This window comes from Myxocyprinus asiaticus, chromosome 34 (genome assembly GCF_019703515.2).
Source record: "Myxocyprinus asiaticus isolate MX2 ecotype Aquarium Trade chromosome 34, UBuf_Myxa_2, whole genome shotgun sequence".
In the NCBI taxonomy this organism is placed as follows: Eukaryota; Metazoa; Chordata; class Actinopteri; order Cypriniformes; family Catostomidae; genus Myxocyprinus; species Myxocyprinus asiaticus.
Window position 1 is genome coordinate 40,742,538 of NC_059377.1, and position 14,449 is coordinate 40,756,986.

The 14,449-nt window shown below is 38.7% G+C and overlaps 1 protein-coding gene across 1 annotated transcript in view; it reads right to left on the reverse strand.

The window, feature by feature from the left end:
- Window positions 1–13,122, reverse strand: part of rapgef5a (Rap guanine nucleotide exchange factor (GEF) 5a) — an 84,284-nt gene extending 71,162 nt beyond the window's left edge. Inside the window, exons 1-3 of the mRNA XM_051671049.1 lie at window positions 12,867–13,122; window positions 3,967–4,020; window positions 870–976 (exon numbers count right to left, since the gene is read on the reverse strand). Of these exons, the coding sequence (XP_051527009.1) occupies window positions 870–976; window positions 3,967–4,020; window positions 12,867–13,028 (323 nt within the window). The 5' untranslated portion in view covers window positions 13,029–13,122. The remainder of the gene's footprint in view (window positions 1–869; window positions 977–3,966; window positions 4,021–12,866) is intronic.
- Between the last annotated feature and the right edge of the window lie 1,327 nt (window positions 13,123–14,449).

Here is a 14,449-nt window from a genome sequence, read left to right on the forward strand (position 1 = left end):
GTACACAGGGTCGCACAAGGTTAAATATACTTTTAGTGTGATTTTAGTGTTTTAGAATGTGTAACTTACGTTGCGAATATGCAGTTTTCTTAAAAACACACTACACATGACGTAATATCCTTAACAGTCTAAACGTGAGAAGTTCACAACAAAGTAACTAATACTTGAGTATATTCATTATATTCTTTATTCAGAAGTTCAGGTTTTAAGGACAGTTTTCTTATGTTGTTCAATATCACATATGTTTGATACATGTTTAAATGATTCTAAGTAATTTATACATTTTTCAAAATATTTGAATATTAGGTTAAAGCTTAGTCTGTTACAGTTTGATACATGTTTTTGTAATTTTGCATGTTATTGCACTTTTGGCGACTAAAATGATCATGCCATTTTAGTCAGAGTAAAACTGACTAAAATGAATGAATATGACGTGATCAAATATTGACTAAATTTAAAGGACATTTTCATCAAAAGACAAAAATTATGACTTAAATAAAAAATAAAAAAACTGGCTGTGACATTCAGTATGCAATTTCTTTCTCCCACCAAAACTGTTGTTTTGATAAATTTAAGAATGTCTTCTACTGTTGCCTTTTTTTTTGTTTCTTTTTTTTTTTTTTTTTGCAGTTTTAATAAAGAAAGGGTATTATTTTATTGCTTTTAACAAACTCTCTGAGGGTTAACACTCATGCACAAAATGCTGAAAAAAACAGTGTGATGTGTTGCAACAGTCAAAAATGACCATCTAGGATGTTTACACAGACGGACACAAGAATGTGTGCTGTGTGAACGGCCCCTAAGTCACTTTGGATAAAAGCTTCTGCTAAATGCATAAATACACATCAGAGACAGAAAAACACACTCACCTGATAATCCTGGCAAGGTGAATCTTGTCTTTAGCTGGATACGGTCCATGTGACAGAAATGCATTTCTCAGGGCGCGTCCAGCGCAAGGGAAACTCTGAGAACACGTCTATATGCGTTTGAGAGAGAGAGAGAGAGAGAGAATTTCAGAATTAAATTTGCTTGACAACATAATACAACAAAAAAATGTATGACAACCCATACTTAAAGAAAAATAGCAAAGATAAATGTAATATCTCTATTGTTTCTCAAAAACATAATAAATGATATCTTTATTCAAATCTAATAAATGTAAAATATATAATAGAATATAACAACAGTCTCCCCTCCCTGGTGTATTTGACCTACAAACAAACAGTGACATCACCTGCCGTGTTAGTGTCTGTGTTTCTGCTGTGTCAAATAATATTTGCATATCTATTCACTGATATTAGCACATGACCTGCTTCCTCCTAAATTTCTTTTCTCATCTCTCTCTTTGTCTCTATACTCAGTTGAATCAGTAGTACACTGGCCTCTATGATCAGTTCAAAAGCACCTTCAGCATTATTGATCATGTTTAAAAAGAGCACAATAATCTATGCGACACGTTCAGCACATGAGCGTCCCATATGAACAGAGGTCATGACCCAAAAGCATGACATTTAACCCAGAGAAAAACTCTCTGCATTGAGCTAAAATGGAGATTATAATACAGACAGTTCTGACTCTAAATTCTCATGGGATGAGCCGCATTCGAAGCCATTGCAGATATAAAATGCAGATATACTCACACCTATGACTGCACATCAATGGAACGCAACAGTCTGGTTTCAGAAGAAAAAATCCCAATCATTTGCTCCATAGGCGAATAGATTTTTAAAGATAACTTATAAAACTTTAAAGACCAACCTACATGAGTTCTAAAGTTGTTAATCGATGGTATATGCTTCAGTTGAGGCCATCAGTCTGCGTTATTTCACCTTTAATAGTGGAATTTGTGCTGAGTAACTACACTACCCATGATCCTGCAGAAATATATCCACCAATCAGAGAGTCGCGGCAAACAAAGTGCGGCAAAAGTGCTCTGCAGCGAACGGCCACTTCCATGAAACACTGTGAATGGCACAATCGAGTCGCTCACCCTACACTCCCTAACATTACATATTTGAATATTCTGCAATAAACGTAAAATATACTGTTCATATACTTCACAGTTTGGTTTATTGCTTTGGTTTATAGCTACTCTGAAAAGCTGAAAACCTAGTTTTCAGCCAATGATCCTGAATCTATGTGGAAAGTCCTGAAAAGCATTACCAAGTATATGACACCTACCTCTCGCTCTATAGAGAATCAACAAATGGCTGATGAAATAAATGTGTTTTACTGCAGGTTTGAAAAGCCCAGTCTCACACCCATCCCCCACTCTGATCTTCACTTCACTTCACTTCACACACACACCAACACCTCCTGGAACCCCCCTCCTGCTACTCAACCTGCACTTATGGTTTATGAGGAGGATGTGTGCCTGGTATTAGACTAGGAAAATAGACTAGGAAAGCTTCAGGCCCAGACGGTGTCTCGCCTGCCTGTCTGAAAGTCTGCGCTGACCAGCTGGCCCCCATCTTCACACAGATCTTCAATAGATCACTGGAGCAGTGTGAAGTTCCCTGCTGCTTCAAACGCTCCACCATCATTCCGGTCCCCAAAAAACCCCAAATCACATGACTTAATGACTACAGACCTATCACTCTCAAGTCATTTGAGAGCCTGGTTTTGGCCTACCTGAAGGACATAACTGGATCCCTGCTAGACCCCCTTCAGTTTGCTTACCGAGCAATCTCCAGAGTGAGGAAACATGCAGGTAGAATCACTCTGGACCCCATACACCCTGCCCACTCACTTTTTGAACTGTTGCCCTCTGGCTAGCGCTACAGAGCACTCAGTGCCAGGACATCTAGGCACAAACAGTTTTTACCCTCAGGCCATTTTCCACATGAACAATTAAACTGCCTTCAGGACTCCCCCTTAGTGCAATAATGTAAATAAATATCTCATGTACATATGTAAATTCACTCATATTTATTTCAATAACTGTACATATTTTACTACTTGCACATGTACATACGCCATTCTGTGTTATATGTTGTTTTTTTTTTAATACTCTAACCTTGTTTTATATTCTATGTCTCACTATAATGTTCTGTGTGCACTTGCTTGTTTCTCCTATCACCAAAAATACACTTGGCAATAAAGCTCATTCTGATTCTAATAAACTCTGGGGTCATAAAAAGAATTAAACAGATAAAGATCATAATCTCTAGTCAGCTACTATAATCTATGTTCATAATTTTCTCGTCTTTTTGTGATGATCTATCAAATAGAAAGTGGAAGCCTCTTTGACAGGGGCCTCCAGGGGTCCCTGACATTGTGTTATTTGCTTGATCCTGTATCTGATGTACACTCTCTCTGTCTCTCTCTCTCACACACACATTCGTATCAGTGTTATGCAGAAGCAATTAGCCGGTTAGTTTGAGCACTTAGTCAAGCTCATGTTCGGATTAAAGGAGCTTCAGAGATTCTAATTAGATGAGAAGGATCATATGAGAGGATACTTGTCAGATCCATAGATTAACATCACAGAAAGATTGGCCCAGAAGAACAGTTAATTGATTAGAGGTTGCTTTTAATTGGTTGACTTAATGCAATTCTCAGTTACCTTTCATTTAGGAATCAACTTTGTCTCTGATGTTTCTCCTCAAATTCCAGTAAAAGAGGTATAAAAATGAGCCATAAAATAAATGTGGGTCATATAGCTCAGATCATTTGGTCTTTGAATTTGATGAAAAATGTTCATATTGAGATCTCTGACTTTTGATTGCAGATCTGAGCACAGTTTGACACTAGATCTCTTCTGAACGTCTAGAGGAGACACATGTGAGATTACTGGGGTCTTTTTCTCAGCATAAACATCCAAAATGTTGGAGACTTCAGCAAATTGATATATTAAAGAGATCCCATTTGTGATTTTTCTTTCCTATAGGACGTATTCCATTAATGGTGGACCATGGAAAACTACACCAACTCCTTATATAACAGCTATAGGTCGTAGTTTCTTACCTTGGGTTTGGGTGTGACACCTGTACTGGGTCCTGGGATGGTGTCAGGTGACTGCTACACAATCAGAAACAGAGAAACAACGGGTCACAATTCCATTAAAAACAAACAGGCTCAACACAAACATGCACTTGGAAAGAAAATCACAATAAATACAATGTCATTCAAAAAACATGATATTACCATGGTACATGTCAAAACAAAACATATTTCCACTATGGTGCATGTCCAAAAAACACCATAACATTATCATGGTTTATTTCCAAAAACACGGTATTACCGTGGTAGATGTCCAAAACACCATAACATTATCATTGTTTATGTCCAAAAATATGGTATTACCATGGTGCATATCCAAAAAAATATGATAATATAACAGATCATGATACGTGTCAAAAAACAAACAAACACAGACGACTGGGTCAGAGCATCTGTGAAATGGCAAGGCTTGTGGGGTGCTCCCAGTCAGCAATGGTGAGTATCTACTGACAGTCATCCAAAGAGGGACAAACCACAAACCGGCGACAGGGTGTTGGGCACCCAAGGCTCATCGATGTGCGAGGGCAACAAAGGCTATCTCGTCTGGTCCAAACCGACAGAAGGTCTACTGTGGCACAAGTCACTGAAAATTTTAATGATGGTTATGGGAGGAATGTGTCACAACACACAGTGCATTGCACCCTGCTGCGTATGGGGCTGCGTAGCCGCAGACCGGTCAGAGTGCCCATTATGACCCCTGTCCACCGTCGAAAGTGCCTACAATGGGCACGCGAGCATCGGAACTGGACCTTGGAGCAGTGGAAGAAGGTTGCCTGGTCTGATGAGTCCCGCTTTCATCACATGGATGGCCGTGTACATGTGCACCGTTTACCTGGGGAAGTGATGGCACCAGGATGCACTGTGGGAAGATGACAAGCCGGTGGAGGGAGTGTGATGCTCTGGGCAATGTTCTGCTGGGAAACCCTGTGTTCGGCCATTCATGTGGACATCAATTTGACACATGCCACCTACCTAAACATCGATGCAGACCAGGTAAACCCCTTCATGCAAATTGTATTCCTTGATAATGTGCCCTGCCACACTGCACACATTGCTTGGGAATGGTTAAAGGAACATAATGAAGAGTTCAAGGTGTTGCCCTGGCCTAGGGCTAATTCCCCAGATATCAATCCGATTGAGCATCTGTGGGATGTTCTGGACAAACAAGTCCAATCCATGGCGGCTCCACCTCGCAACTTACAGGACTTGAAGGATCTGCTGCCCATGTCTTTGTGTCAGATACCACAGAACACCTTCAGAGGTCTTGTAGAGTCCATGCCTCGGTGGGTCAGCACTGTTTTGGCAGCACACAGAGGACTAACAGCATATTAGGCAGGTGGTCATAATGTTTTGGCTCATCAATGTATGTCCAAAAATATGGTATTACCATGGTACGTGTCCAAAAAACATGATATTACCATGGTAGATGTACAAAACAACAAAACATTATCATGGTTTATGTCCAAAAATATGGTATTACCAAGGCAGATGTCCATAAATCATTATATTGTCATGGATCATGGTAGATGTCCAAAACACCATACATTATCATAGTTTATGTCCAAAAACATGGTATTACCATGGTACATGTCCAAAAAAAAACATGATAATGCCAAAGTATATGTCCACAAAACAAAGTATGGTACATGTTCAACAAACCATGATTTTACCATGGTACATGACATGCCAAAAAAACATAATATTACCATGGTACATTTCCAAAACCATGGTATCACCATGGCACGTCTTGAGAACGACAACATTGTGGTTTTAACCTCACATGAACTTGTTCCGGGAATTTGACACGAGCGACTTAATGAATTTAATGTCTACTTAATAATTTACTCTGAACATGACATAAGTTCATATTAAATACATACAGTCATGTCAGATTGTCCTTCCTGGTCTGAGCTCTGAGCTTGAGTAAAGTTGTGTGTCGACAGTGCAGTCACAAGAGAGACAGCTTGTTAGGTTTCATTTGGACAAACCCAATGTCAGTTTCTCGTTTTGAGAGCTCTTTAAATAAGGAAATGAAGGATCACTGGATAAATCTGAAAAAAGTGTTTGATACTCATTATAGCGATAAGAGCTTCGATCAGATTTCTGTCTAGAGTGGCCCACATTCAGTGTTTCTATATGTCTTAATCTTTTAAAATCGAATCCTCCAACATGTCTCATTTGTAAGGATATTTCAGAGTGTAAATGATGGTCACGCAAACATTCACTTCTGCATGAATGTATTTTATAAAGTCGTTTGCACAATGTCACATACTGCATGTTCACCGTGCAATCTGTGCCACTCAGTTTGGTAGGAGGAGAAAGTATTTTAACATCGAAAACAGGTTACATATCATCTTTAAGACTATTGAGCAGACCAGGTGTCATCCAACAGCCAACGTTGCCTCTCTGTTATCATGTTAACATCAAAGAACTATGAACAATAGAGATGCATTTATCAGTTCATTCAGTGGAATACTTTTTGAAATTCCCGAGATTGCCTGTGATGGAATCTGACATTTACGTGGCCCGATGCGATGTGAGCTGATCTGCAGGTATATGAAAACGTATGTCTCTCTCTAATCTCTCCAGGGGCAGTACGTACGTTTGTAGGCTTTGTTTTGACTGGTGTCTGAAGGCTGTGTGCATATCAGATTTAGTGTATTGATTCGCTGTGGGCTGATGCTGGAGATGATGGAGCTGAACTCTGTTTGGGTTGGACAAGAAATGGAGCAGACAGGCCTTTATGCATACCTTGAAAAAAACATCTTTCTATGAAATCTTCTTTCTTCTCTTTGGCACAGAAACCACAAAATAAGCTTGATCAATGTTCTCATCCTTTCAATGTAACCTAAACAAACCCCTAACCCTAAGTATTAACAATCTGAGTGTAATGCGTCCTGCACTGTTTGTACTACGGACATGAATGCCACCTTAAAACATATTTGTTGACAAAAGTTCTGCTGTTACTTTTCTAAGCGATGAGGCTTATGATTTCTGTCTGTTGGATGATAAAACAGGCAAAAAATCCCACTGACCTACACTGAAGGAGTCATCTTGAGGCCAGAATTTCATAGAATCTTTAGGTTGGGCTGTTTTGTCTTGGGCAAGTTAACAACCACCTAGCAACCACCCAGAACACCCTAGCAAAGGGCATACCAATGTCCTAGCAACCACCAAGTACACCCCAGCAATCTGAAAGCAATGCCCTATTAACTACCCTGAATGCCCTAGTAACAAGCTAGCAATGCCCTAGACATCATATCAGAGCAACCCAGCAATGCCCTAGCAACCACCCAGCAAACCCTAGCATTCATCTAGCAAGACCTAGAACCACATATTAACTCCTTAGCAACCAATCAGCACACACCCCACAAACCCCAGCCACCACTTAGTAACTTCTTAGTAACTGACACCGAACCCTACTATCCATCTAGCAAGCCCTAGCAACCACTTAGTAACTCCTTAGCAGCCAACCAGAACACTCTAGCATCAATCAAGCAAACGCTAGAAACCACTTAGTAATTCCTTAGCAACTAACAAGAACACCCTAGCAACCACTTAGTAACTCCTTAGCAACCAACCAGAACATGCTAGCATCCATCTGGCAAACACTAGCAACCAATTATTAACTCCTTAGAAACTAACCAGAACACTCTAGCATCTAGCAAACCCTAGCAACCACTTAGCAACTCCTTATAACCAACCAGAACATCACAGCAACCATCTAGCAAGCCCTAGCAACCAATTAGTAACCCCTTAACAACCAACCAGAACACTCTAGCATCCACCTTGAAAACCATAACAACCACTTTGAAACTCCTCAGCAACCATCCAGAACATCTTAGCAACCACTTAGTAACTCCTTAGCAACCAACCTGAACACTCTAGCATCAATCTAGCAATGCTAGAAACCACTTAGTAACTCCTTAGCAACTAACAAGAACACCCTAGCATCCATCTGGCAAATACAAGAAACCAATTATTAACTCCTTAGCAACCAACCAGAACACTCTAGTATCTAGCAAACCTTAGCAACCACTTAGCAACTCCTTAGCAACCAACCAGAACACCCTAGAAACCACTTAGTAACTCCTTAGCAACCAACCAAAACACTCTAGCATCCACCTCGAAAACACTAGCAACTATTTTGTAACTCCTTAGCCACCAACCAGAACACCCTAGCAACAACTTAGTGACCTGAATAACCTATCATTCATCTCACAGATCTAAGCAAACACTTTGTAAATCCCTAATAAATAAGAATGCCCCAGAAAACCCTAGCAACCACATAGCAACACTTTAGCAACTACTCACAACACCCTAGTAATGTGGTGCCACGTTTTCACGAGAAAGCACCATTCACATTTTCTTCAAAATGTGTAAAAATGCAGTTTAATTCTGCATGCTGAGATGCAAAAAAATAAAATAAAATAAAACAAAATCACAAACACTTTAATTCCGGCTGTGAGAAGAGAACCACATTTCAGTCTCCTTCTAGAGAGAGAGAGAGAGAGATGGAGTTACAAGTAAGGAGAGAGGAAATAGAAAAAGATAATGAGAGGAAGGAAATAAACAGAAAGGGAAAATAAACAATAAAGACAATGGAAAGGACAAATAGAAAAACATGCTGGTTTCACTATGTAGTGCACACTGTTCCAGAGTGCAGTGAGTTTGTATGTCATTATGTGTCAGAAATGGATTACTCTCAGATTAAAGTGCTCAGCAGGCTCACACACATACAGCCACGCTCATGCACCTCTCTCTTGCATGGCTTGCGGATAAATCTGTTGTTCTAGATGAGTGCACTGCAAGATGGATACATAAAACAAGCCTTGTCTTCCTCGTTAAGATTTCATTACATCCAGGGGCACACACACACACACACACACACACACAAACAGACTACACACACATCCACTTAGCAGCATGTGGCCTATGTCACTAAGCGTGGCTACTCCATGAGAGAATTCCATATGAGATATAACATCATCAGACGCCCTGTTTTGAAACGCATTTCAAGGATGCTGTTTATGGCAGCACATACTGCAGTGCTTCAGAGTTCTGCATGTTTCACTATATGTTCTTCAGATCAACATATTGGTTTTACTGGTTTAAAGCACCAGTACATAAATGTTTTTTTAAAGAATTAGAACTCTCCTATAGCACCTTATGGGATCTTTATTTGTTTCAGGGAACCCTAAAATGATTCTCCTTTGTCATAAAAATAACTAAAAGGTTCTCCTATGGTACAACAAGAACTTCAAAAGGCTCTCCAATTGCATCATAGGAACTCAAAAATGCTCTCTTATAGCCTCTTAGAAGCTCAAAAAGGTTATCCTATAACAACTTATTGGAATTTAAAAAGGTTCTTCTATAGCACCATAAGGCCCTTTCCCACCTACAGTCCTGGTACTTTTCCTTTAGTAACTTCCTAGATGAGAACACTTACGAGGAACAGAACACCCGTGAAGACTTTTCCCACTGTTGCGTTCGCATTCCCAAAAGTTACCACCGTAGTGACGTAATCTAGTATCGACCATTTTTCTTTTGACATGGTTGGAACATGCAATTCAATATAAACAACAACAACGAAATCAACAGCACCGACGGAGGATGCTGAGATCGGTGTTACACTTTTGTTAGGTTTGTTTTACATGAGCTTTGGCTGCATCCGAATATGTAGGCAGCTGCCTAATCAGTTAATGGTTTGAGTTGGATGAATGGAACTCTAAAGAAAACTGGTCTCTGAACAGTTAAAAAAGCACTTTATTTCATCCTACCTCAGCCCCCGAAGGCAGCATTTTCCCATTGTCAGACGCAGTCTGTGTCTTCAGGTTACAGTTTAAACTGGGCGTGCTGCAGCCGGAGTGAGAGATGAGACGTGCCGTCAGACTACCACGCACTGAATTTAGTGGACAACATGTTGAAAGCACTATAAACCTATTTATCAACATAATCTTTTACAATAAAGGGTTTTATGACTCAACAAAAATGACTGTACTGAAATACTCACTGACTTAAAAAAGGCGTCTTGATGCAAGTTACCACACATTAACAGGCATGCAATACTTCCCTCATGTAAACTAGATTTCATGTCGGTTTAGTGTACATTAGAGTTCAATTACACACTCTCGATAAATATCTGATTGTTTATATTCGGCGTAGTGGGCTACATAACTGGAAATCAGAAGGTTGCCAGTTCAATCCTCACAGCCACCACCATTGTGTTCTTGAACAAGGCACTTTACTCCAGGATGCTCCCTGTAATAAGTGCACTGTAAGTCGCTTTGGATAAAAGCATCTGCCAAATGCAAAAATTTAAATATTTGAATCCTATAGCACCAGATAGGAAATTTAAAGGTTCTCCTATATAGCATGATAAAAGAATTTAAAAGTGTTCTCCTATAGCACCATATAGGACATTTAAAATGTTCTCCTACAGCACAATAAAGGAATTAAAAAAGGTTCTCCTATAGCACCATATAGGAATTTGAAATGGTCCTCTTATTGATTAACATAGTCGATTTAAAAAGGTTCTCCTATAGCACCATATACATTTTTTGTCCTAGAGCATCATAGGAGCTCACAAATTTTCTCCTATAGCACCATCTTAGCTTAAAAAGCTTCTCCTATAGCACCCTATAGGAATTAAAAAGGCTACCCTATAGCTCCATATAGGAAATTTAAAAGGTTCTCCTATAGCACCATAAAGGACATATAAAACATTATTCTATAGCACCATAAAGAATTAAAAAAGGTTCTCCGATAGCACCATATAGGAATTTGAAATGGTCCTTTTATTGATTAACATAGTCGATTTTAAAAAGGTTCTCCTACATCACCATATACATTTTTTTCCTAGAGCATCATAGGAGCTCTCAAAGGTTCTCCTATAGCACCATCTCAGCTTAAAAAGCTTCTCCTATAGCAGCCTATAGGAATTTAAAAAGGCTACCCTATAGCTCCATATAGGAAATGTAAAATGTCCTCCTATAGCACCATATAGGACATTTAAAACATCATCCTACAGCACCATAATGAATTAAAAAAGCTTCTCCTATAGCATCCTATAGGAATTTAAAAAGGCTATCCTATAGCTCCATATAGGAAATTTAAAAGGTCCTCCTATAGCACCATACAGGACATATAAAACATTATCCTATAGCACCATACAGGACATATAAAACATTATCCTATAGCACCATAAAGGAATTAAAAAAGGTTCTCCTATAGCACCATATAGGAATTTGAAATGGGCCTCTTATTGATTAACATAGTCAACTTAAAAAGGTTCTCCTACCACACCAAATAAATTTTTTTCCTAGAGCATCATAGGAGCTCACAAAGGTTCTCCTATAGCACCATCTCAGCTTAAAAAGCTTCTCCTATAGCACCCTATAGGAATTTAAAAAGGCTATCCTATAGCTCCATATAGGAAATTTAAAAGGTCCTCCTATAGCACCATACAGGACATATAAAACATTATCCTATAGCACCATACAGGACATATAAAACATTATCCTATAGCACCATAAACAATTAAAAAAGGTTCTCCTATAGCATATAGGAACTTGAAATGTTCTCTTATTGTTTATATAGCGATTTAAAAAGGTTCTCCTACAGCACCATCTAAAATTATTGTCCTAGAGCATCATAGGAACTCACAAAGTTTCTCCTATAGCACCATATATGAAATTATAATGGTTTTCCTAGAAAGGCAGTAAAACTCTTTATGGAAACTTCATGTTTTGCTTGTGGATGCATTTACAGCAGCCGAACCCAATAAACTGATGTTCCAGCAGCTGTTGTCAGTGCAGAACACAATCATTTCAGGAGTGTCATTTTTGTTTCTCATTTAGTCCTAATGAGGCTTTAATGTTTTCATTCTCTTATCACCCTAAAGGCGGATGAAATTCTGTTCAGTGGAACAAGACCCCCGACAGTTCCAAACCTCACCAGTATGCATCACAAAAGACAGACTAAACCCTAAAGAACTATGTGATATTTATACTGTAAAGCCTTTAAACAAATACGAATTAAGAGCAACATTTCTGATTTGACAACCTTGTAGTGAAAGTTAAAAAAAAGATCAATTGTGTTAAAAGTAGTGTGCATTTCTATGCATATTTTAACAATTAATCAGGCTTGCTACACACAAGAGATATTCTATCAAATACACCCACATACTCAACCCATCAAAAAAACTCACATCTTCAGCCCTACTTCAGACGCAACTATCATGTCCATGAACAGAGATGTTTCCCCCCAAAACAAACAAAAGCAAACAGTTTAATAAACATACTAAGTAAATAATATCTTAATGAAAATCTAAAATTAGCCTATATGATTACTTCAAAGAATACCATGGAATTGCAAAAGCCCCACTTTTCTGTAAACATCCCCATTGAGTTATATTAGTCCAGACGACAGATGCCTCTTCTTTTAAACCACAGCTTTTTAGAAATATTAATAATTTTATGTAAAGCTGCAATATTCCAAAAATACTCCCTATTCCACATTCAAATTCAGTTTACAAATAATAACCGCAGGACAATTTCCTCTTTCACGTGAGTTACAGCAGGTGCCTGAGTGTGTATATCTGTGTTTGTGTATGAGTGAGTGTGTATGTGGATCACTGTTGCCTTAGATACAGTACGACGACTGAAAAATACATTACAGTCACAATCAATGACATTAAGAAATTAAATTAATGCATTCCAAAGGTGTGTCAGTGAGATTTCGCATCATGTCAAGCATGTTCATTAATCACTCCTGCGTTTATAATGGAGGTGAATGGTGATTGCTCGTGATAAACACACAGGGCGAATGAAAGGCGCGTTCTTCATCATGTATTGATAACTCACGCTCTTTTTGCGCAGGTTCAGTCCGTGTTTTAGTAATCCGGGCAGATCGCGGATCTTCGGCTTGATTTGGACTTGATCCCGGGCGGTTCTGTTCCACCTCCAGCTGGACAAGAGTCCGTCCTCTGCGGTGCAGGGGATGCTGTCGGATTCCTCCATCATCATTCTCCTCTCCTCCGGCTCTTCACCGGCGCTGCAGCGACATTTCGCCCGCCGCTCGATGATCTTCAGCCGCCGCAATGAGAGACGAGAGACCTGCTGCCGTAGACACTGCGCTTCTCCACCCAGCGCTCACACACGCACACACACACACACACACACATACATACATACACACACACACACACACACATACATACACACACACACACACACACACACACACACACACACACACACACACCTAGTTATAATGAGGACATACAAGTTAAGTGTTGTTAAGCAAAATATGACTCCAGAAAATCTCTTTAGAAAACAAAATATATATATATATATATATTCTAAGTTCTAACACTTTACTGTTCCATTTGTTAACATTAGTAAATGCACGAGGTATCATGAACTAACAATGAGAAATATTGTTTTATATACAAATATAGCATTAATAAATCTCGGTTAATGTTAATTTATGGAGAAAAAAAACAGTTCAAGTTAGTTCACAAGGCATTAATGTTATAACACACAACTTTTCATTTAAAAAATACCTTAGTACACATTAAAATTAAGGAAACACTTTTAATAAGTTTCCATTGTTAACATTAGTTAACCCTTTAAGCTCGGATGGGTTATTATTAATAATTACAGACGCTATAGAGCTCTGAGCATCAGAACCGTCAGGCGCAAGAACAGTTTTTTCCTTCAGGCTATCCATCTCATGAACAGTTAAAACTGCCCCATTGAGCAATAATTAATGTGCAATACACAGCTTAGTCTATTTATATTATCCAACACATCCTACCTCTTCTGCCATTACATTCCCTTGCACTATATGTATATAACAGATCTGTATTTGCACTGCGTGTGTGTGTGTGTGTATATAATGGCACTGTACAAATTATTGCAATCAGTAAAAACATAACACTGATGAAATATCCATGTGTCATATGTTGTTGGAAAGCTCTCAAGGAGTAGAATTTTACTCACAAAAACAAATTTGTTTTACTCACAGACAAAAATATAGCGAATAATAGCTAAGTATATTTATTTGACAATTATGTTGGTGTTGCTAATATGCCACGTTTTTGCTTATAACTTCACAAAACATAAACGGAACATTAAATGTCACATAGCATTACTGAGAGGAGTTGATTATCTTTCAAACGAGCCCACACACAGTCTGATGCAATCTGATGATCATTAGATAATCCAATTGAAGCACAGTGTTACATATGACCACCAGGAGATGGCGCCAAATACATGACACAGACTCAATGATGACTCAAATGACACAGATTGAAACTCATTCTGTGAAATCTCATAACTAAAATCATGTCTGCATGCTATGCAAACCTTTAGTCATTGTTGTGTTTGCATGTGTAATTAGTTCTTATGTACAATTATTATTTGTTTTATTTGTTTGGAGAAGC